The 23,698-nt window shown below is 42.3% G+C and overlaps 1 protein-coding gene across 1 annotated transcript; it reads right to left on the bottom strand.

Moving 5' to 3' along the window:
* Nucleotides 1–10,064: 10,064 nt before the first annotated feature.
* Nucleotides 10,065–19,003, bottom strand: UBL4A (ubiquitin like 4A). The gene is made up of 4 exons (XM_042454392.1): nucleotides 18,757–19,003; nucleotides 16,745–16,850; nucleotides 12,546–12,751; nucleotides 10,065–10,341 (listed from the first exon to the last, which is right to left on the bottom strand). Exons 1-4 carry the CDS (start codon nucleotides 18,802–18,804, stop codon nucleotides 10,231–10,233), a joined length of 471 nt encoding a protein of 156 aa, XP_042310326.1. The 5' UTR covers nucleotides 18,805–19,003; the 3' UTR covers nucleotides 10,065–10,230.
* Nucleotides 19,004–23,698: the final 4,695 nt, after the last annotated feature.

Consider the following 23,698-nt stretch of genomic DNA (forward strand, 5'->3'; position numbering starts at 1 on the left):
GATTAACCTACGCTGCTCAAGTTCCCTCATGTATAAAATGTGTGTGTTGATGATGTGAGGTATGTTTGTTAATATTGTATGTGTTTTTTTCTTAATTTTCAATAAAAATCATTTAAAATTTTAAAAATTAAAAAAAAAAGAACTTTTTTGCTGAGAAGGGATTACTCCCATTCTTGAAAGGCAAGAATGTGACATTTTTGACCTTCCAGATGTTTTGGACTTCCACTCTTAGAAGCCCTATCCAGCACGGGAAGGAATCATGGGAGCTGCGGTCAAAAATACTTTGATACCTTTCCAACACTCTTTAAATGGCCAAGCGGCCTTTACTGGAAAAACTGCATTCACATAGAGGGTGACCTCAAGTGACATGCTTGTGTTTACACTTGCGGTTTTCATCGCTTGAAGATGGTAACATCAGGCAATGCAGCATGTGCAAATCAGCTGTGTCACAGATGTTAAGTTCATGCAGGGGCCACACGAAAAAGAAAGAACAGCTTCTGAAAGAGATTGGTTCCTCCCAAACACGCATTAAATAAGAGCAGCTTTTTAAAAAATACTTATATGCTTAAGGGCATTTCACTGGTCATTTGCCAACAGATATTTATTTTAATATATGTACACTGAAACAGTTGTTTTATTATTATTTTTAAATGCAATTCCTGAAATGGTCAGATTTATGGGTTGTGGGAGCTGCGGTGCAAAAAAAGTAACATTTCCAAACAGTGACTTCCTGGGTCCCTACAGATGCTTTTTGACTACAGTTTCCATCAGCTCTAGTGAATAATCACAGATGGGGCTTGTAGTCTGGAACAGCTGGAAAATCCCAGGTTCTGGTTGGAATAATATCACAGAAAGCACTTCCTTCTCACCAACAATGCTTTTATGAAATCTATCTACACATGGCATGTATTTGTCATTCCAGCCCTCCCTGCTCCCATCTATCATCCCTTTTGCTCCTGCCTTAGATTCACTTGAGAACAGGGTTTCAATCATTCTCACAGTTTGGTTATAGGGCCTAAAAAAACCAGAAACTTCTACAAATCAAAGAGTAATGGCCACATTTAATTTCTCTTTTAAAATGTTGTTTGTGTGTGCAACCCTGACACCATTGGTGTGAGGCAACACAAGACTCCAGTGTATGGTGCCCAGTTCACACATGACCCACATCACCCGATGTGGTAATGGTCATTGACAAAGAAGCACGTTTGAACTGGCTTTGAGCTTACAGTGATCACATACAAAGAAATTAGGAGTGTGTGCATGTGTGTTCAAAGGATGGAGAGGAATACTTGAGCTGGGAGTGGACCTCTCCCCACTATAAATCTAGAGGACATATTAAGATCTTCTTTTGTTGGAGAGGATCAAGTTATGTGTTCTTTTGAACAAGCTTGTTTTTGCATTTCAGTTTTCACTTTTAAAGAAAAACAAACATGCTGCTGCTTGCCCTGAGACCTTGGGATTGGGCAGGGTATAATAAAAGACAATCATAGCAACACGTTATCTTTACAGGGAAATCACCTCCCTTGAAATACCATCTGCCACTTCCTTTTTATATAGCAAACTAGCTGTGACTCTTTGCCTTGGTCAGGGACGTAGCCAAGGGGGGGGTCCGGACCCCCCATTCCATTAGAAAAATGAATGGTATGTGCTGCTGTGCCGCTGCACCCAAGCCCCATTATAATGGTGGCACTTAGTCTGGACCCCCCCCCCCCCTTTCCTAAAATCCTGGCTACGTCCCTGCCTTGGTGCTGCTTTCATTTTGCTTTGTTTTTGCTTCCCGGCATTTTTGAAATCAGGCCAAGTCCCATATCATCCTTGGACTCTTCGGGTCAACAGGAATGACAGCAAAGTTGCCACATCCTGTGCTTTTAACAGCTACACAGGAGGCAGCCATCCAACTGGTGCAGCTTTTGATGGTTTATTGTAGTAGTGATAAATAGGCTTGCCAAGTGTCCCTTATTATAAGGGATGTCTTTTATTTAAGGACCAGGCGGTTTGTCCCTTATAGGGCTGCCTCATCATGAGGGATGTCCTCCATTGAAGGATGGGAAAAATATTTATTTTAATATAAACTGAGTTTGTGGGCCATTCACAAAGACAAAAATATATTTATCGTGTAACTTATGAATGTGGGCAATGCCTTAGTTTTACCTTGAGAAAATGCAGGCCTGTGACTAACATCGTCATTTCATATATATTTTATGGTATGATTTTTTAACACTTCTGCCTGATGAAGCCGCCAGTGGAGCTTCGAAAGCTTGCACCGTGTATTTTGTGCATTTTGATTGGCCAAATAAAGGTAACACTGTATTGTGGTTTTTGGATGTTATTGTACTTAATTTTACAGACAAAGATATGGCTAGGTTGCCTGTAATCAACACTTTTATTTGCTATTTCTGTAGAACACAAACTTAACAACTACTTCCTGATTGTCAGCCTTGCATGTCATGAATGTTGACTACCCCTTTATCTGATATTTTGGCAACATTAGTGGTAAAGGAAGTTGTGTCTACACATGAACTTATGGGCAGTGCATGTAGGAAGACATAAGTACGCTAACATTGCTTGCATATAGCACCAGGACCATAAATGAATACATCAGAATTGTACCAGTGCTTTATCTTTCATTGCATTAATCTCCCACACAAGCAAAGTCCTACTTAAAATTCTGCAGCAAAGACTCCTACCATATATGACGCAAGAAATTCCATAGGTGCAAGTTGGGTTCAGAAAAGGAAGAATCACTATGGGTCACATTACAAACACACAATGGATAATGGAGTGCACCAGGGAATTCCAGAAGAAAATCAGTTTGTGTCTTATATACTACAGTAAAGCCTTTGACTAGATCATGAAAAACTATGTAGTGAGCTTAAAGGCATGCGTGTACCATTACATTTAGTTGTCCTGATGCGTAACCTGCACTCAGTACAGAAGGCTACCGTTAGAACAGGGGTAGGCAACCTTTTTGAGCCGGGGGCCGGGTTGCTGTCCCTCAGACAACTGGGGGACCGAAGCCAAAAAATAAATAATTAAATAATTTTATAAAAAATTAAATAAATAAATAAACCGGGACAAATGTAGGACAAAATTTTCAAATGGAGGACACTTTTTTTTTTATGAGGACACACGAAAAAAATTGCTGATTTTTTAAAAAGTGTTAATATAAATGCATGTTTCTGAGGCTTCTATAGACAATTTCCCCCCTTGCCCGCCGCTTGCCCCTCCTTGCCCGCTGCTTGCCCCCCTTGCCCGCCTCCTCCTGATAGGCCAAAGGCCCCACGCCATCACGTGAGAGGTCAAAGGCTCCGGTGGCAATCGGCGGCAGGACCGGGCTGGGGCTGGTCCCAAGGCCTTGCCGGGCCACATCCGGCCCACGGGCCGTAGGTTGCCTACCCCTGCGTTAGAATATAGAGAAACAGAATGCTTTCCAATCAAGGAGGGAGCCAGAGAAGGCTGCATTCTATCACCCCATCTATTCAACTTGTATTCAGAAAATATAATATGCAGAGCAAGCTTAGCCAAGGAAGAAGGAGGAGTGAAGACTGGAGGAAGGAATATCGACAATGTAAGACATGCAGACACCACCACACTACTAGCAGAAAACATCAAAGACTTGAAACAATTACTAAAGAAAGGCAAAGAGGAAAGTGGCAAGGCAGGCTTGCTGTTGAACATTAAGAAAACAAAAAATAATTATCATGGAAAGAACAAAGAAATTCAGTATAGACAGTGGAGAAACTGAAATAAAAGATTTCCCATATCTTGGATCGGTCATTGATCAGAAAGGGGATTACAGTTAGAAGATAATTAGGATTGGGAAGGGCAGTGATGAAAGAGCTAGACGAGATCTTAAAGTGCAAAGATATCAAGCCATCATATTTCCCATCACCATATGTGGATGTGAGAGCTGCACAGTGAATAAAGCTGATAGAAATAAAATACAGTGGTACCCCGGGTTACGAAAGTAATCCGTTCCGCGGAGCCCTTCGTAACCCGAAATCTTTCGCAAGCCGAAATTGCCATAGGCGCTAGCGCTGGAAGCCGCGATTCCGTGTGAAAAAGCGCCGAAAAGCACCAAAAAATTTTTTCGTAACCCGAAAAAAAAAACGTAACCCAAAACAGTTTTTTCTAATGGATTTTTTTCGTAACCCGGAAATTTCTTAAGGCGGTGATTTCGTATCCCGGGGTACCACTGTACTGTAAAATCATTTTGAGATGTGGAACATTGTGTAATGGATACCATGGATGGCCAAAAAGACAAACAAAAGGGCTCTAAAACAGATAAATCCTAAACAATCCTTGAAAGCCATGACTAAATTGAGACTGTCATACTTTGGGCACATCATGAGAAGAGAAGACTCACTAAAAAGACAATGATCCTGGGAAAGGTGGAGAGGAATTGGAAAGAGAGGAAGACCACATGCCAGATGGTTTGACTCAATCAGGGAAGTCACAGCTCTGAATCTACAGGACCTAAGCAGAGCAATGGAGCACAGGGGATCTTGGAGATTTCTCATCCACAAGGTTGCCATGACTCAGGACCAAATCGAGGGCAATTAACAACAAATGACATGATTTAAACAAGTGAGAAGAGAACGTGAACTATGGGCAAAGGATAAGAAAAGGTTGCAGTTACATTCTCCTTTAGAGTTGTAAGGATATTACATATTTTTCTTCTGGACAGTTGCTACATGGTAACATCAATCCAAATGAGTATAGAGGTAAACTCAAAAGGCCAGAAAGCAATTTCTCAAAAATGAGTATGAAGCAAAACGTAAGAACAGTGCCTTAGTTAGCACATTTCACCCTGAAGAAAAATGGGATGGAGTTTCTGTAACTTTTACCAACATATGCAACTTCATTGCATAACACTCATTTGCACCAGTTGGTTGTAGCTCTGCATTCCTCCATTTATTAAAAATCAGGGCTCTGCAAGTTGACTTTTAGCCTGAGGTAACTTGCTGACATAGTGACAGGCTGGGGAATTACAAATAAATAAATAAATAAATAATCATAAAAGTTATATGTAATGCAAGTAAAAGAAGGCTAAAATAGCAGTAAAGGGATTTGTGGAACTATTCCAAAACCATTCACCATTCTAGATGTCCCTTGTCTTTCATAGTTAACCAAGAAGCAAAATGAAGTGTAAGGCCGAGCAGCTGATGGCAGAGCCGCCATGACCCATGGCCATCCCAAGGGCAGTTAACAACTTAACTTTCATACCTAATTCCAATTCTATGCTTGAGGTAGGTTCACATACATGTATTACTTGAGTTCTCTGTACCTGACTACACTTGATCACCAGCTCTTCTTTGCTCTCTTTTGAGAAGAATGCTGAAACCAATATTAACTTCTATTTGTATTGTGTGATAACTTATTCAAACATGCAGATCATTACATGATATTCCACTTCATGGTGAGTGGCAGCTGCATGTGTGAATAGCTCATGCTTCTGCAAAGATGTGTTTGGGATGCTCTGTAAAAAACAATGGTGGCATATCTGTGACAGGCCTTTACTAAAAGCAAGCCATTCATACATACTGGAAGAGCCAACAAGGCCTTCCTCAATTCACTAGTGAATGCATGAACTAACTCCATCAAAAAGCATTACAGATGTGAGAAGATACATAAGTTCTGACTGTAAACTTTGGTGATGGCACATTCACACACTCAAGTCTTTACTTGGTACAGGTTGAGTCTCCCTTATCCAAAATGCTTGGCACTAGAAGTGTTTTAGATTTCAGAATACCTGCATTTGCACATACATACGCAATGTAATACCTTGGAGATGGGACCCAAGTATAACACAAAATTCAGTTATGTTTCATATAGACCTTGTACAACACATACTGTACCCTGTAATTACACAGTAATTTTGTACTGTATTTTAAAAATAATTTTGTGCATGAAACAAAGTTGCATGCACTGAACCATCAGGAAAACAAAGGTGTCACCATCTCAGCGACTCACAAAGCAGGTTTTAAGTTTTTGGAATATTTTGGAAGTCCAAATAAGGGAGACAATCTGTAACACAGTGATAACAGGCAAGCATGGACTTGCACTAGAGAGATCTTCTGTCTTCACTGAAACAGATTACATAAAGAGAGCAGCCACTTGTCTCCTCAGTTCATTCAGTCACAGCTAACCTATCCTAGTATCTTGTGTATGCAAGACACTTCCGAAGGCTCTGAACGTTGGCAATGTCAGTTTTGGATTTGCCCCTTTTTGCCTTTCCAGCTGCTGAGCATTTGCAACATGCAACATCTTCTTGTTGAAGCTTATCTTCTTCCTGAAGCTAAGAGGTCTGGGCCAAAGGTTTTAAGAAGCCATGATATTTTCAGAAAGACATCATCATACACTTGGTGTGCAGTGGAAAGGTGTAATTGTTCTTGTGGCCAGGTATTTAGTATTTATAATTTGCTTGTTAGAACTGTGGTTTACTAAGCCACATACAATGACAAAGGTATGAAGAAAAGTACAATAAAATAGCAGTCTCATCAAAACAACTGTTCTAGGAAAAAAATGGGGAAATATCCTGACATTTATTTGTGAAAAGGGAAGCTATGGAACTGGTGAAAAGCTGCTGGAGATGGATTCTTGAAAGCCCAACTAAATGCCAACATAACGGACAAGGTATAAGGATGGACGTTCTAGGTATAAGGGCCACAATAAAAAAAGGCTCCATTTCCTCTTAATACCAGCCTCATTGACCTTGCAGCAGGCATTTCAGGATCTCACGATGGATCTTATGCAGTAAAGATTGTATGGGCACAGGCAACCATCTGGATAGCCAGATCCCAAGCTATTCAGGTCTGTAAAGATTCACTAGTATAGGGAAATTTTTCCCGTATGTGCTGAGATTCTTCCTATGTGCTGAAAAACCTTGTTTGCACACCCATGAATAGCTGTGGAGCCTCTTATCTGTCAGATCAAAAGGAAGAATCTCCTGATAGTTAGATATAAAAGTTAAATCTTACTATTCCTCTCAGGAAACTATAAAGTTAACTATTACTAAGTACACAAACCCAAAGGTCAGGCACAGATGATTAACCAGCCATGCTATGATTAACTATCCTGCATTTCTTACTTGTTTGTCTCTGTCTTTAAAAAGGAATGGGCTTACCTAGTTCGTTGTCAATTGATTTGACCACACTGTCAGTTGTATTGGCCACAGTGTCAACTGAATTGACCAGCAATGTCAGTTCAGTTGATCCGGATCAATTAAACTGTTCATACCAGACAGCTGGCTATTGTCTGATTTCTCTACACAATAGCACTTTAAACTGGGGTCTGAAACCTATTGGCATACATACCACAACTGATACAGGTGCTAACTTTTCTGATATACTGCCTGTGTCTCTGTGTCCTCAGCATTCCTGTGGTAACTGTGTATCAGGTGTAGCCTGCAGACCACAGAGATTCACAGATAATATATTGCAGTAGTCCAGTTTGGAGATGTTGATACTGAGCAAGAAAGAAAATAGACTTATCTACCTCCACTCTCCAAAAGAGGAATTTAATTCAAGCATTCATTCATAACAGAGCTATTGATCAGTGTAACCCAGCATGTTGTTTCCATTAGAACAACTAGACACCTCCAGGGAGGCTCCAAATAGTGCATGATAACAACAGCACATTCTCCTTTTTACCTCATAGCAACAGATAATCCAAAGTATACTGTTCCTGAACATGGAGGCTTTATCTAGCTCTCAAGCCAGATTTCCATTGCTAAGCTAACAGGACATAATAATTTTCATCCCCAGTTCACGTCCACTTTTGAATTATGTAAAATGCTGCTCTTCATTCCTTATGCAAACATTCAGTAGAATACTGTTGGTTAGTCTCAACTTGAACAGACCCACCAAACCAAATTAATTACAGAATTGTGAGTTAATGCTTTAAAAAACCCAGTTCAGTCAGCGGTTCTTCTCTAGTTAGAATTATCCGTAGGATTCAGGTCAATTATCTCTCATATTCAGCACCCAATATTTACAAGGATATCCTCCCAATTCAAATATACTGCAGCACTGTCATGCCAAAATGTCTGAGCCTGAGCTCTGTGTCTCAGAGTAAAACAGGTGGGGAATTGGGTCTTCCAAATATTTTCACCGACAACTCCCATCAATTGCATCTAGCCTAAAAATGACAAATTTATGAGTACTGTAGGCAAAGACCTCAAGTGGGCCAACAACTCCCAAACATGGTTTAGAATGATAGTTTGAATCTCTGAACAAGTAAAACAGACAGTGTCCTTTTAAGCATGGGTGGTGTATTTTCATCCAGCTGCAAAGAACTGCAGTCAGGACACAGAACAACCACACCAGATGAAGGCTGCACAGCTGGTTGTTTTACTTTGGAAGGAAAACACTGGGAGTCACATGGAAATAAAACCTTGGGTGGGTATAGATTAACTGGCATCCTACAGGCCCAAAGGGGCTCTAGCGGAAGCTCTGAGTGTTCCCTGACTTTATTGTAAGACATTAGTTTTGTTCCAAACCTGCTGCCATAGGTCCTTTAACTCATCCATCCCACTATTGTGTGAGAAAAATGCACGGACTGTAAAGATGTCTGCTTCACAAGAGTTCTCTCCTCATGCATCTCAAATATTAATTCCTATGCCTAAAGCAAAACACCACAAGTTGACCTGAGCAACCAGAGCGCGCATAAGGCAAAGGCACTGCCACAAGAAAACAGAAGCTGATATCTTGCTCACAAATAAGGATTAAAGAACCTCCCGCGTGCCTCTTGGCTCCCATGAGAGGAGATCTTGCTGGCTCTTCTATTTGATTGAGAAATAGTTGTTGAAAATAGTTGCAGGGTCATAGAGCCATGAGAAATCCCATTGGACATTCTTCTTCCTCCTCTACACCAAATGTCATACAGCCTACTATTACCTGTTAACTGTAAGATCCCATGTTTGTTAGTAGCTATATTTGTTGCTGTTGTTGTGTGGAGACCTGTTTTGTGATGTCCTGTAGATGGAAGATATTCCACACTATTTGTTTAAATGCCCCATGTATACAAGTGGGAAATGCTTTCTCACTGGAGCACTGGAGTCCTTTTGGAAAGGGGCACGTCACTTGAGCACCTCTTTTTGCTCTTGCTACATTTAAAATTAGGCAGACAATGATTATTGTTAGAATCTACTATTCTAGCAATGTTGAATATTATGTTTTAGTGCTGACTGACAAATTCACATTTCCACACCAGATGAGGTACCACAATTACATCCACAGAATGGCTGCAGCATTCAAATTATTCCCAGATTGGAAGAGGGGAAAACAACAGGAAAATGTGTGGCAGCAGATGAGCAAGATGCAACCTTAATTTTATCTTTCCCCACTGAAATCAAGGAGAGAAAATAATTTACCGTATTTTCCGGCGTATAAGACGACTGGGCATATAAGACGACCCAACTTTTCCAGTTCTAGTCCAGCTTGGAGGTTTCAGCACCTGCCCTATAAGACAACACCCAGCGTATAAGATGACCCCTGACTTTTTAGAAGATTTTCCTGGGTTAAAAAGTAGTCTTATACGCCAGAAAATACAGTAAATCCTATTTTGGAATAAATTGGCCAATACTATGCATTCACAAGATACACAGCTTCACTTGTCTGTATTTTGAGACATTTGCATATAACTGTAATGCAAGCACACTTACTAAAATACTGGATATTTGCCCCATCTGATAACACTAGGGAGTTCAGAACACAAGCTATTATATTCTTGAGGTTAATGCACTCAGACCAGAAAATATCACTACTATGACTTCCAACATTTGTATTTTAAATGTGTATTATTCAAATTTCATTTTTCATCTTCATTTTTGGGATGGACTTTGGAAAAACAATGAATATAGTTTATCGGATGCAACCAAGCTTTGGTGATATACTTGTATTTATACCATCTGAACAGAAACCAGAGCTTTGGTAATGTAGAAGAAATCCATGTGTAAACATAGCGGCTACCAATCCCAAAGACCATTTCATCTCGCCATACTGGGCAAGCAGTTCTTCCCAGTAATCATTATCCACTTCAGCCAAATACACTAGACAGAATGGACCAATTTCACCCACCACCTTTAATGGACGGGGAGAAGTTACAGGTACTTTAGGCCCCTTCAACAGCAGTCCAGAGGGAATGATCCCATTATGCCCCAAACTGGGTCCTGCCCCCAAGGTTCTCTGTCCAAAGAGGCAGACAGGGCTCCCGTGCCTAGACTGGCATCTAATCCAGAAAGCCCATTTCTACAGCTTCAGCGACCTCGGGGTGAAGCAAGCGTGTGGCCAAGCGCTCAATGTCATCCAAACTCAGTAGTCTGAGGCTCCGCTCATAATCCTACAGTTGGGAGATGAAGATGAGGAGAGAGGAAAAAGTCAGAGAGACAATGCACACAATTATTACATAGTCCATAAAAATACTGCAACTGCTGGTTCCATAGCCAGAGATGTAAAACCAGGAATCCTCCAAGAGTATCCTATATGTATGTGTGCTTGGCTATATAAAAAATCAGCACAAAATATCAGATTCTAAATATAATGAACCTAATGCATTTAAAGTGATTAAATTGTACCCAAGTCTAGAAAAAGGCAGTGTGGTTGATAAAATGTTAAAACTAAAATGCTGAGTTGTCAACAGGCATCCCATTTGTCTTTGCACTCACTAGTTAGAAAATGGAAGCACACTATTGAGCAACTGGATACAATAATGCCACTGCACTTTTCCTAGTATCTTTGTTGATAAAAAGGACCAGAAACCTGTTTTTATTGCCCTGTTAAGGAAATCTGAACCGTCAGGGAAATTAATGGGGCCAGAATTCCCTGAGCCCAAATGAAGGTAATATATGCTGCTATGACTTGTCATGCAAGGTTGGTTGTTAAATAGCCTGAATTGCATATTAAGACAGGGAGGTAGACAGGATGAGCAAGTGCAATCATTTAAATACACTGATACTTTTTAGTCAAGGAGACATGAGTTGAAAATTCCTGTTTTACTAATTGGACTGCCTTGGGCGAGTCATGAAACCGACAACTGCAATACCAAGCAATGACTTGCATGTGTAGACCAGACACATGCATGAATAATCCAGCTATCTGTCTAAATTTTCTCATCCACCAAACAGTAGCAGATTATCTCAAAGCTCTATAGCAGGGGTAGGGAAAGGGCAGGCCATGGGCTACCCAAATATGTGTGTTAGGGCATTTGAGGGGCAATTCCTCTATGTTTTTAGGAGCCTTGGGGTGTTTTAGGCCTGGGGAGGTCTTTTTTTTTTCCCTAACAGGAAGTAACCTGGATATTGACTTTTGGATCCAGTTGTGAAAAAAACTCTCTTCTGGACCTAAATTGGCTCAGTAAAGGGAGTAAAGTCATCACCAAATTATCTCGCTTGCTCCCTAAAGGATATTTGGGGCCATCTGAGAAGAAAGCATAAAACGGTTTTGTAGGGTATGTGGTGGCGGTGCAGCTGTCTGAAATCTCCCGGGTGTGTGTGTGTGAATGCTGCCCTCAGTCCCTGACAGTTGGCCACCCTTGGTATACAGAGCAAGCAAATGAGATATACTGCTTTATCACATTAGAAGGAAAACAGGATTTAAATGAGAATTAAACAAGAGAAAAACAGGAAATGCCTGATGTTTATCACATGACATTTCCTGGTTTTCTCTAGTTTAACTCATTTAAATCCTGTTTGCCCCCTAGTGTCATAAAGCAGGAAGACAGCAATAGCAACAATTTGAAGGCACAGACCTAAACACAATAGAGAAAAGGTGGGGAAATGTTAGTGTCTGTTGAGGGCCACAAGTCTACATGGGATGGTCTGCACTCTGCCACTCATCTCTCTCTCAAACAACACTCTTCATAGCATTCTTTCTTGCTCTATTTCTTGCTCTATTTCCCTTTCTCTATTCCCACTTCCAAGCAGTCACCAGGGAAGAAACAAATCCCTCTTGCCAAAGGTCTGAACCAATTGCTTGCAGAGGGCTTTTAAAATGAGGTTGAAGTACACATGACATTAAGACTAGGGATGTACACTGGTGCCTCGGGATACGAAATGACCGGGTTACGAAATTTCCGGGATACGAAAAAAATCCATTTAAAAAAACTGTTCCGGCTTACGAAGGTTTTTTCGGGTTACGAAAAAAATTTTGGTGCTTTTCGGCGCTATTTCACACGAAATCGCGGCTTTTCCCCATTAGCGCCTATGGGTTTTCGGCTTGCGAAGGCTTTTCGGGTTACGAAAGCGGCGGCGGAACGAATTAATTTCGTAACCCGAGGTACCACTGTAGATGACTCACTCCTGTACTACAAATTAAGCTTCAGCAAGAATCAGAGCTGGGAAATGTTTAGTTCTCCAGATATTACTGGACTATAACAGCCAATGGTGAGGAATGATGGGAGTTGCAGTCCAACAAAATATAGAAGGCTGCAGTCTCATCTTGGTCCTAAATAAACGAGGACCATGCAGCAGAAAGGGTAGAAGAGTAAAACCACACCTCAAGGTTTCTATTTCTATGTACCATCTGCACTTCTGCAAGGGGCATTACCTTTTGAAGTTGCTCCAACACTTTCTCAGCATCAGCTCCACTGAAATGCCTGCCCAGGACTTGGGCAACTGTATGCCAGATGGCAGCATTCTGTGGAGGACCAGTTCTACGGCTGGATTCTTCTGGTGAGGTCTTTTCTGGTGGCTTGATTACAAGATTGAGCTTTGATTCGGGACCAATGGAGTAATCAGACAGACGGTGTTCATCTGGAAAGTGAACATAAGATGGCTGAGTGACCAACTGCCAACCAGGGAGACGCCTCACATTTGCTCCAAAAAGAATCATAGGGTCATAAGATTATGCCTGGTTTTCACATGGATCTGAATGCTTTACTTTCCTAATGGAGAAAATAAACAGTCTAACCCTCGTTTCCACGGAATCAGTAACCACTGTTTCACATACTGTATTCACATCCAGAAAAAAGAGTCTTTCTAGGCATCTGGAGGTCCTGAAACAAAACCCTATGGTCATTCTCCAGCAGAAATATACTATTTGTCATTATCCACAGTAATTCTGAGAACATATCCCCCATGGATACGGGTGTTGGACTGTAACTGTTTCCAGTGCAGTAACCTGAATTCTCCCTAGAAGACAAAATGACCAAACTGAGACCCTCAAACTTTAGCCATATCAGGGGATGACATGATTCATTATAAAATATTATAATGCTTGGGAAAGTGAAAGGCAGTAGGAAAAGAGGAAGAGTGCCATGGTCCTGAATCCACAAGTTCTGAGCAGGGATGTCAACAATAGGTCATCTTGAAGATCTCTCATTGAGTGGGTCACTGTAAGCTGAATCGGACTTGATAGCAATTAAGAAAAACAAGCCAGATGAACCTGTTACTGGAAATGCAATAAATAAATAAATAAATAAATAAAATTATAATGGCAAATGATTTGCAGATCAAATCCAGTCCACCAGAATAATGAACCATAATAATTCACCTGAGAATTTAGGATGACACCTCATGCATCTAATTAAGGGGGCACTGCTCAATGAAACCATCTATCATAATAAATTTGTTCCCCTTTAAGATAGCACAGAACTCTTTTTTTGCTGAAGGCCCAAGCATTCATGTGGTCAGTTACATATCTTGGAAACATCATCTTCTGTATTTAAACAGCAGAAAGCACGTGTACTTCCAAAGGCAACATTTCGAGATGCTAGATCAACTATACACACATGTATACACCAAATAAAATGAAGAATATCTGTATTTTGGCTCATGAAAGCCACCTTATTATCTACCATCATAAAATATGAACCCCACAGCTACACATAAGAGCTGCCTTGTTCTTGTTGTGTACTTTTAAGTTGTTTTTGACTTATAGTGATTCCAAGGCAAAACTATCATCAGGTATTCTTGGCAAGATTTGTTCAGCAGTGGTTTGTCCTTGTCTTCCTCTGAGGCTGAGAGGTGTACCTTGCCCAAAGTCACTCAGTTGGCTTTCATGGCTGAGAGGGGATTTGAATCCTGATGTTGAGACTCGCAATCCAACACTCACACCACTACAACCCACTGGCTGCCTACAGACTGGCAAATACCAGGAAATTACTTGCGTATTATTTAAGACATTACTGATGATCTATGTAAGACATTGCTGATCCATGAAACTCAATCCTACAGATTCAAAGCTAATAAGGACAAATTGATTTATAAAAAACACTAAAAAAAAAAAGCAACCCACACATTCAGTGCTACAAGATGGGTTATTTGGGAAACATTAGAAGTGTGAAATGAAATAATCAAGCTTCATTTGTATGTAGTATTTTTAAAAATAATAGGTCTGCAACTATTTAAAAAATGCACTACTATTACACATATGTTCTCTTTAATTTTTTAAAATGTGCATACTATGTAAATGCTACTTCTCTGAAATGAATATACAAAAATGTCTTGGGCCATCCTTGTGAGGAAGCATCTGGAGACAGAGAACAAATGGTTATAACCGAGGGAGGCATGCTGTAGGTAGTGAAGAGAACTGAAAGATGAACTGTTGTGTAGAACTCTGTAATTCTGCTGCCTGAAGCAAATGAGCAAAGAGCATCACACCCAAAGTGCACAGTAGTCACAAGCAACATGGAGTGAATCAGATAGCCCCTTTGCTGAAGCTTTCTGGCAGCTTCAGGGTATGTTGTTTAGACGATGCATGCCCCCAAGCCACCATGAGGCTGCCCGCCTGACCACATGGCGACAGCTTTTCAGCGCTCTGGTTAGGGTTGCCATCCCTGGGGACCTCCCAACCAGGAAAAATGTAGGACAAGGTTTAAAAATGTAGGACTTTTCTTTCTTTCTTTCTTTCTTTTCCTTTTTTTTTTTTTAAATTTCCTGGCCAGGAAATTTTTAAAAAAAAGGTCCTACATTTTGAAACCTTGTCCAAGGCCTCCAAGCCCAGGCCTGGGAGGACTCCGCGATCGCGGAGCCCCATCCAGGGCCTCGCTGGGGGGGGAATCCTGGGGGAATCCCCCGCCTCCCCGCGCGCCTGTGCCACCTTCCCCCACCTCCTCTCCTCCTCTCCGCGTGGAGGAAGTGCTGCCTCCGTCCACCTTCGCCTCCTCTGCGCGGCCTGGGGGAGAGGGGGTGGAGGAGGAGGGTGGCGCGGGCGCGCAGGGAGGCGCCGCCTCCAGCTTCGCCTCCTGCGCCCCAGGCAGGCCTCGCTACCCTCCTCTTCCTCCCCGAGGAAGAGGAGGAGGGCAGCGAGGCCTGCCTGGGGCGCAGCAACCCAGGCTGCAACCGGGGGGCTCCCGGTTTTGGGGCTGCACCCGTGCCGGGAGGGGCTTGGGGCCCCAAAAATCGGGAAATTCCCGGTTGCAGCTGGGTTATGGCAAGCCTAGCTCTGGTGGCACAGCTTTCTGACGCTTCTTTTTGAGCTGGCAAAACGCTGGGTTGGGGGCGTGATGCCACTCCAGGGAAGTTTGTTTCGTCCCTAAATATGTTTCTGGCACCTGGTGCAGAAAATTCCACAAATGGCTTTTACTATTAGGAACCAAATCATACTAAACAGAACACAGAAATACTATATAGCTAACAACTTGCCCTGTATAGATAGGGAACATGGAAAGATTGTCTGGTATGTGGTATTGGCAGCTAGATTAGTCTACGCAAAATATTGGAAGAGTCCCAAAATTACAAATATTGATGAGCGGTGGTGAGGAAATGGAAATTGTGAGGATGGAGAAGCTGTCGCATCTGATTAGGGAAAAATCTATAAATGGTCTCTTGAAAGAATAGAAATTATTTACTGAACATGTACAACAGAGGGAGAGGGATACAAGGGTAATAGGTTTTAGTAGTTGATATTTAAACTAAAATCAACTAAAGGTAAGAGCTGTGTGTTAGGTGAAAGCTAAGATCACAGTCTGTGAATTGGACGTTTAGGTAGACTTTATCAAAATGTTTAGCCTCACATGATAAGAGGAAACATTATGCTAATGACTACAGCAGAATAAAGCAGGAATTCTTTTATTGTGTTTACTGGTAGTATCACTGGTGTTGCTAGGGGGCTGCGGACAGCACCGGGTGACACCCCGGATGCTCAGCAGCAGTGCCTGTTGGGATGGAAGAGTCTTTGGAGCCCTGCACGTCGAACACTATGCATAACTCATGAGGCCGGGTGGAGTGCCCTCTGGACCACCACATGACAAGCACCATGTGGCATTTGGAGGTCAGGGAAAAGAAGCAGTCTCTGGAGCCCTGCATAGCAAGCACCACACGGGACTCCAAAAGAGCAGTTTCAGAACGCCACGCAGCAAAATTCACATGGGATTCCAGAGGTCAGAGGGGGGTGGGCTGCTGTAGTCTGGCTGGGCAGAGGGAGCAAGGCAATTCACCCACACCTGCACCAGGTGATGCCAACCCGAGTGATGCCTCTGGTTAGTATGTTTATTGTGTTTATGTTAGTAATATACTAACATCCAATTAGCCCATATTAATTGGATGGGGTTTTCCCCCCTTTTAATTTGGTTTGTATTTATCTTGAGTTTTAAAAATAAAGTTTCATTTTTTAAAAAAGCATTTTAAAAAAAGAAACTGTAAGTATGACTATTCCTGTAGCCAGCAATCAGGAAGCTTACTTTGCCTCCTGAAAGGAGCCAATTATACACTTTTGAATTAATATTACTCTTCCTCCTAACCTAGATGGCTTTGCTTGCTGTCTACTTATCCTCAACTGCCTAGTGTTTAACCACCAGTACTCACCAGCCAGAGCTTTGCCTTTGAAAAGCAGGCGCTGTTGGGATATTGGGACATTCAGCTTTTCTGACACGAGGCGTTTGAGAGAGGAGATGCGTTCTTCCGGGGAAACCTAGGAAGGAAACAGGTGACAGGTTGGGGGAAAGTGAGTTGAGGTTAGGCTCATAGGTTGACATTACCATTATAGCACTGTGATTCCACTTGAACTGCTAAATACTGCTCTCTACACAGCCCATCCCAGGATTGCATATGATATTGCCATGGCAATTAAAGGAGAACCATAGTGCTAAAAATGTGCAGCAAGAAAGGGCTCAGTCTTAGGAAGAGAGCTTCATTGTACAGAATATAAATAATAATAATAATAATAATAATAATAATAATAATAATAATAATAATAATAGGTTTTATTTATATACCGCCCAATCACTGGGAATCCGAGCGGTTTACAATAGAGGGGATAACAGACAGTTCCCTGCCCACAGGCTTACAATCTAAAAGACACGACACAAAAGGAGAAGGGAATGGGGAGGGGGGGGAGGGAATCAGGTCCAGCATTCTTCTCTCCCTCTGAGGCCTGGACCAAGGCAGATGGACCGGAGGGAGGGCTCTTCTTCTTCAGGCTAGCCCCTGATGGAACTGGGCCAGCCTTCTCTCTCCCTCAGAGAAATATCAGCATTTCATGTATAGGATTAGGAGAGACCTTAGGAAAATGCTGGTCCAACTGTTTACTGGACACCTTGCCAACCTAAAGACATATCTGTAGTCTGCCAGGCCTTTGCCAGGTCTTTTGAAGAAAGCATGCTCAAATGCCCAAAGTCTGTTGGTTATTTGCTCCACTGACAATTGCTCCAAAGGAAGACATTTTATTCTGTGTTTGATTTATGACTGACAATTATTTTAATTATTGAAAGAGCTCCGCTGACTAAGCATTGCATGAAAAGTAGAAAGCCAGTAATATCACCTTTTCCCAACATGGATATTTTCCGCTAGTCAGGGAGCTATTAAATAAGATTGCTGTGTTGCTGTGGGCCTTCAGGTCACTTCTGAATTATGGCAACCCTATCATGAGGTTTTCTTAACAAGAATTTGTTCAGAGGGGGTTTGCCCTTGCCTTCCTGAGGCTGAGAGTGTGACTTGCCCAAGGGCACCCAGTGGGTCCCTATGACTGAGCAGGGATTTGAACCCCAGTGTTCAGAGTTGTGGTCAAACCATTACACAATGCTGGCTCTCAAACAGTATTACCAAGCATTCATTTTGTGCAAATACAGCTCTTTTTCCTTAGCAGATGTATCCAAATGGCCTAGTGGTGAGACCCTTTTGCAAGTCACAATATCTCAGCCTTTGTTGTTGTTGTTGTTATGTGCCTTCAAGTCATTTCCAAGGTATGGCCACCCCAAGGAGAACCTATCACAGGGTTTCCTTGGTAAGATTTGTTTAGAGGGGGCTCTCCATTGCCCTCCTCTGAGGCTGAGAGAGTTCAGCCTTTACCCAGGAACAGAAGTCATGTCGGTCTCCCTCTATTCTAAAGTCCTTATGAAAGACGTTGTGTAATGATTGTAATTCTTTGCATTTCTAAAATGAAAGAAGCTTTGGACTAGACTTCTTGGAAGCAAATCAGACTCTGCAAGGAGGTTGTTCGAAGGCACAAGGTGGGTTTAGCATCTAGATGGGAACTCGCTATAGAAATAATGCAGTTTGATACCGCTTTAACTGTCATGGCTCCATCCTATGGGATCCTGTACTTTTGTGAGTAGGCACCAGCACTATTTGTTAGAGAAGGCTGAAGACCCTGTAAAACTACAAGCCCCAGGAGGCTGTAGGATGGAGCCATGGCAGTCTAAAGCGGTATGAAACCGATATATTACTGCAGTGTGGACACATCCATTGTCCTCCATTTTAGGGGACCTAAAACTAGGCTGAAGCTCCATTCATTGGGCCCCCTTTCCTTCAGGGTTTGGGAGGGCTGGGAGCCCAGGAAGGGAGGGAGGGAGGGAGGGAAGGAGGGAGGAAGGGGCTACCTGGAGGCAACATTCCCGGCCCTGGAGCGCCTTCACCGTCAGCAGCATTTCGGGACCCCGCAGCTGGGAAAGCCAAGCGGCCCCTTTAAGAGAACCATAGACACTCGGAGGCGGCAGGAAGAGCGGCCTGGTCGCCGGTTACTGGGAGGCTATATAGGCGAAGAAGAGATGCTCCAGCGCGCTGCCATTTTCTCGCCAGAGCCGCACGTTCATTTACCATAGAGAAAACGGGCTAGAAGGGCAGGACCGGAAAGCGGAAGTTGACCCCCTTGGCCGCTCGCGGTCATGTGATCTAGATTCATTACCATAGAGTGAAGGCTAGAGCGTCCGTTAGATTCTTAAGGCTGTATCCATATCCGGTTTGGCACTGCTTTAAGGCTTTGTGGGCTCAAGGGTATGGAATTCTGGGAGTTGGAGTTTGTTGTGGGGTCCAGAGCGGAACAAACTCCAACTCCCAGAATTCCATAGCCTTGAGCCACAGAAAGACTTAAAGCAGTGCCAAACCGGGTTATTTCTCCAGTGTGGATGCAGTTTTATTTTAGTCCCAATAATGTTAGAATAGGGCTTACTTTTCTGTAGTACTGCATTACACATTATCCACTGCATGCCTAGGCAAAATGGGAATCAATGTGAAAATTCAACACTAACATGATTGAGCTCTGCTTTGGGAGGGTAGGCTTGGGCCAGAAGTCACACTCTCTCAGCCTCAGAGGATGGCGATGGCAGACCCTCCTCTGATTTAAGAAACTTGGCAAGAAAACCCCATGATAGGTTCACTTTAGGGTCGCGGTAAGTCTTGAAGGCACACAACAGCAGCAACAACAAAGTGTGTTTTGGGGGGGGGTCGTGTTTGTGTGCCTTCAAATTATCTCAGACTTAAGGCAACCCTATCATGGGTTTTTCTTGGCAAGTTTCTTCAGAAGGGGTTTGCCATGGCCATCCTCTGAGGCTGAGAGAGTGTGACTTCTGGCCCAAGGTCACCCCAGTGGGTTTCCATAGCCGAGCCGGCATTCGAGCCCTGGTGTCCCAGTGTCCTAGTCAAGTATTAAAACCACTCCTCCATGCTGGATCTCAGGCAAGGCATATAGGTTATGATAATTGCCATTTCCCCTGGGAATATCCTCAGTCTTGACCCCCATCTCATACAAAAGACTCTTATTTATTTATTTAGGTATTATATCCCGCCCTTCAGCCCTAATGGCTCTCAGAGCAGCTTACAATTATTATTTTTAATTAGACAGTTCCCAGGCCCAGCCCTCAGGCTTACAATCTGAAAGACACGACACTGAGGCCTGGACCAAGGTAGATGCACTGGAGGGAGGGCTCTGCTTAGTTCAGGCCAGGCCCGATGGAGCTGGCAGGCCTCACTCTCCCTCTGAAGTCTGATGATGTAGATGGCAAAGGGAGGGCTCATGTGGTTACTGATATGATATGATATAATTCTAACCTGATATGAGTCTTACATGGAGTCTCTGGGTAAGTTACTTTTTTGGACTACAGCTCCCAGAATCCCCAGCCGTTACAGCCATTGCTGGCTGGGGAGTGGTACAGAGAAAGGCAATGGCAACCCCCCACCCCTCTGAAGAAACTTGCCAAGAAAACCCCATGATATGGTTGCCATGAGTTGGAAATAATTTCAAGGCATATAAGGAGAACAAACAAAATTCCCTAAAAAGCCATTTACTCAAGCTCATTGTTTTTATCTAGTTCTGATAACGACACCATAATTAGTAGAAAACCCCATTCTTATTGTTAACATGAGACATCTCCCCTACCTTCAGCCTCCCTACTCAGGCCCTGCAGGCTCAGGACCATGGCCTCTCTGATTTAATCTGTGTGTCTGGCGTGAGGTTTTCCTCTTTTTCTACTTCCTTCTACCTTGCCTAGCATTATAATCTTTTCTAATGAGTCATGCCTTCTCATTATATGGCCTAAGTATGAAAAACTCAGTTTCATCACCTTTGCTTCCAGAGACAATTCAGGTTTGATATGTTCAAGGACCCATTTGTTTGTCTTTCTGGTTGCCCATGGTATCCTCAACACTCTTCTCTAGCACTACATTTCAAGAGAGTTCATTTTCTTTCTGTCAGCTTTCTTCACTGTCCAGCTTTCACATCCATCCATACAGGGTAATGGGGAATACGATGGCTTGGATAATTCTAACTTTAGTGCTCAGTTGTAAACCTTAAAAAGGTAGAAAAGGTATTCCCCGTGACAAGGTTGTCAAGTCATGTCTGATCATAGGGGCAGTGCTCATCTGTGTTTCTAAGCCAAAGAGCCAGCATTGACAGAGACTACTCCGTTACCATGTGGCCAGCAAGATTGCACAGAATGCTGTTTACCTTCCCACCGGAGTGGTACCTATTTATCTATTTGCATTTGCATGCTTTCAAACTGTTAGATTGGCAGAAGCTGGAAATAATGACAGGAGCTCAACTCATCATGCAGCACTTGGGCCTCAACCTTCCAACCTGCCGATCTTGCAATCAACAGAGTTGGTTTTCTTAGCCACTTGTCTAATTCCTTAAAGGCTGCCCTTCAAAGAATCATAGAGTTGGAAGAGACTTCAAGGGCCATCCACTCCAACCCGCTGCCATGCAGGAACACACAATAAAAGCACTTCCGACAGATGGTCATCCAGTGTCCCATTTCTAGTCTTGTTATTGTTTCTTGACTGCAGTCTTTGTTCCAATCAGTGTTTGATCCTTGGTACAGAAAGTCTTTTAACTAGTTCCTCATTATCTAGGTTGGATTTATGTGGATTATGTTTGTTTTCTTTATGTTCAGCAGATGAAAACTGGAACACCTGTGTCCAAGCAACATCAGCGTGTGGTCAAGATGGGAAACGTTATTAATGAAGCACACAAGCTAGGAGGGGCTGTAGCAGTTTGCTTTTGCCTGAGCTGACAGGAAAGGGCAAGATTTCTCCACTTCCTTTCCTCTCCCTTCTTGAATCAGTTGATGCAAATTGATTTTGGACTTTAAATTCACTTTGTACCTATTGAAGTAAACTGTGGGGAAAGGGAGAAAGTACAAAGAGAAGAAAAAAACTGGGACATTTTAAGAGCACGTGAAAGTAAGGTTACAGAGAATTGATTGGGATTGCCCCAGCCAAATTGGGGCTGTTGGAGGATATGGAAAAGGAGTCACATAAATCCAACATTGGTTACAAGTGAAGAGAATGCCCTGTGGCTAGAGAAAGAGTCAGAGCTAATGGCTCAGTTTTCTCTGGCTTTTTCCTTTACATAATGTCCCACACAGTTGCATAAATTACCACTTTCACATTTGTCACTTAAGCTATTCTTGGTGAGAAACTGGCTAAGTCTGGCATAGCGGAGGCTCAGGTGATAATGTGTATGCAAATTATTATAGTCTTGATTATTACTGTTTTATCTTGCTAGACATGTACACATCACTAACTGGCCTGTTTGCCTGGTAGTTTTATTTGGCTACATACAGCCGTCCTAGCAATTTGAGCTACTTTTGGATTTTGTTGATCCATTGATTCATAATAAGCATGCTGTCTACACCTTGAGTTTCAGGAAGAAAAATGTCTTCTTTGGCCCCAGTCCAGAAAGAGGAAGTTAGGTAAACTAAAGTGCCACTGAAATTCATGAGAAAAGGTATGTCATATTTAATTAGTCACTATCTCATTGTTTTTGCTTAAAATGGGATAATGTAAAGGTGTTTTAAAGACTTTTAATATTTTTTGATCCTTCTGTGTGGTATAAAGGGAAGAAGTAGAGACACTGTTGGATATTGGTTTTCCCACAGCTCTCAGCCTCAAAACCCAGGAGGATTACATGAGATTAGTCAACTGGTGGAACAAATGGTTTCGTATGTAGGGAGAATGAAATCGCATACTTGGAAAAGTGAAGAGGGGCTGCCACATGCTAGGCACAACTGATCCAAAGTATCAGAATTTCGACAGAGTCACAATCCCTAATAATAATTTGTCTCCCTGCTCTTCCACCTTAGAGCTCTATCTTGAGGGCTACTTGACTCCAGATTGTACTAAATTCTTTACCTATCATGTTGTTTTGTGTCTCCAAGTAGTTTTTGACACGGAGAACCTAAGACAACCCTGTCACAGGACTTTCCTGACAAGATTTACTCAGAGGGAGTTTGCCATTGCCTTCTCTAAGGCGGAAAAGAGTACAACTTGCCCAAAATCACCCAGTGAGTTTCCATGGCCTAGTGGGAATTCAAACCCTGGTCTCCCAGTCCAAGAGTCAAACCACTATGTTATGCTCTCTTCTCTTTATTAATCCAGTTATAAGCTTCATGGCACTGCTCTACTAATGGGGCAGATCCCAAAAGGGAAGAACAGATGTATGTTTTTGTCAACCAGTTATCTCAGTAGGACTCCTGTTCCTTAGTAGTTACTCAATAGATAGTAGTCTAGCAGCTTAAGGCTCCCTTGTGACTATGCTAGAAAAATCTTCACCCATAGTATAACTGTCTTGCCAGATTCCAAGAGCCTGTCTGGAGTAAATAAGTTGGCACATTCTGCAAAAAAATAAAATAAAAATAAAAAATTGAAAGTGTCCTGGTTATTGTTGTTGGCCATGCAGTGAGACTCCTATATGTTGGGAGGAATACATTATTTTCCCATCGCCCCCCCCCCCCCCCAATTACTATTGTTAGTATCATTTATGGTATTTATTTATTTTCCACCTTCTCCTGATGTAGGATTCACGGCAAGATAAAACAAGATACAGCTAAAAACCTGATGGTACAAAAAAAATCAATTAAACAAACCACTATATTAAAAGTACTATTAATTTAAAATAATGATTGAAACACACACACACCCATTAAAAACACACATCAACCAATACCTGTTTAAATAAAAAGCTATTTTTATAATAAATAAGTTGTTAATTATCATAGTCTGGGAGCAGCCACCAAGAAGACCTTCTCATGTGTCCTCACCAGAGAA

The sequence above is a fragment of the Sceloporus undulatus genome, chromosome 2, assembly GCF_019175285.1.
Source record: "Sceloporus undulatus isolate JIND9_A2432 ecotype Alabama chromosome 2, SceUnd_v1.1, whole genome shotgun sequence".
Classification (NCBI taxonomy): Eukaryota; Metazoa; Chordata; class Lepidosauria; order Squamata; family Phrynosomatidae; genus Sceloporus; species Sceloporus undulatus.

Bases quoted from the DNA above. Each gene is read 5' to 3' on its own strand.
- UBL4A (XM_042454392.1), bottom strand. From the start codon at position 18,804: ATGCTGCTGACGGTGAAGGCGCTCCAGGGCCGGGAATGTTGCCTCCAG. The intron at 12,752-16,744 runs GTGAGTACTGGT...TTCACTTTCCAG, and splicing joins CAAAGGCAAAGCTCTGGCTG to ATGAACACCGTCTGTCTGAT. The intron at 10,342-12,545 runs GTAATGCCCCTT...TCCCAACTGTAG, and splicing joins TGTTGGAGCAACTTCAAAAG to GATTATGAGCGGAGCCTCAG.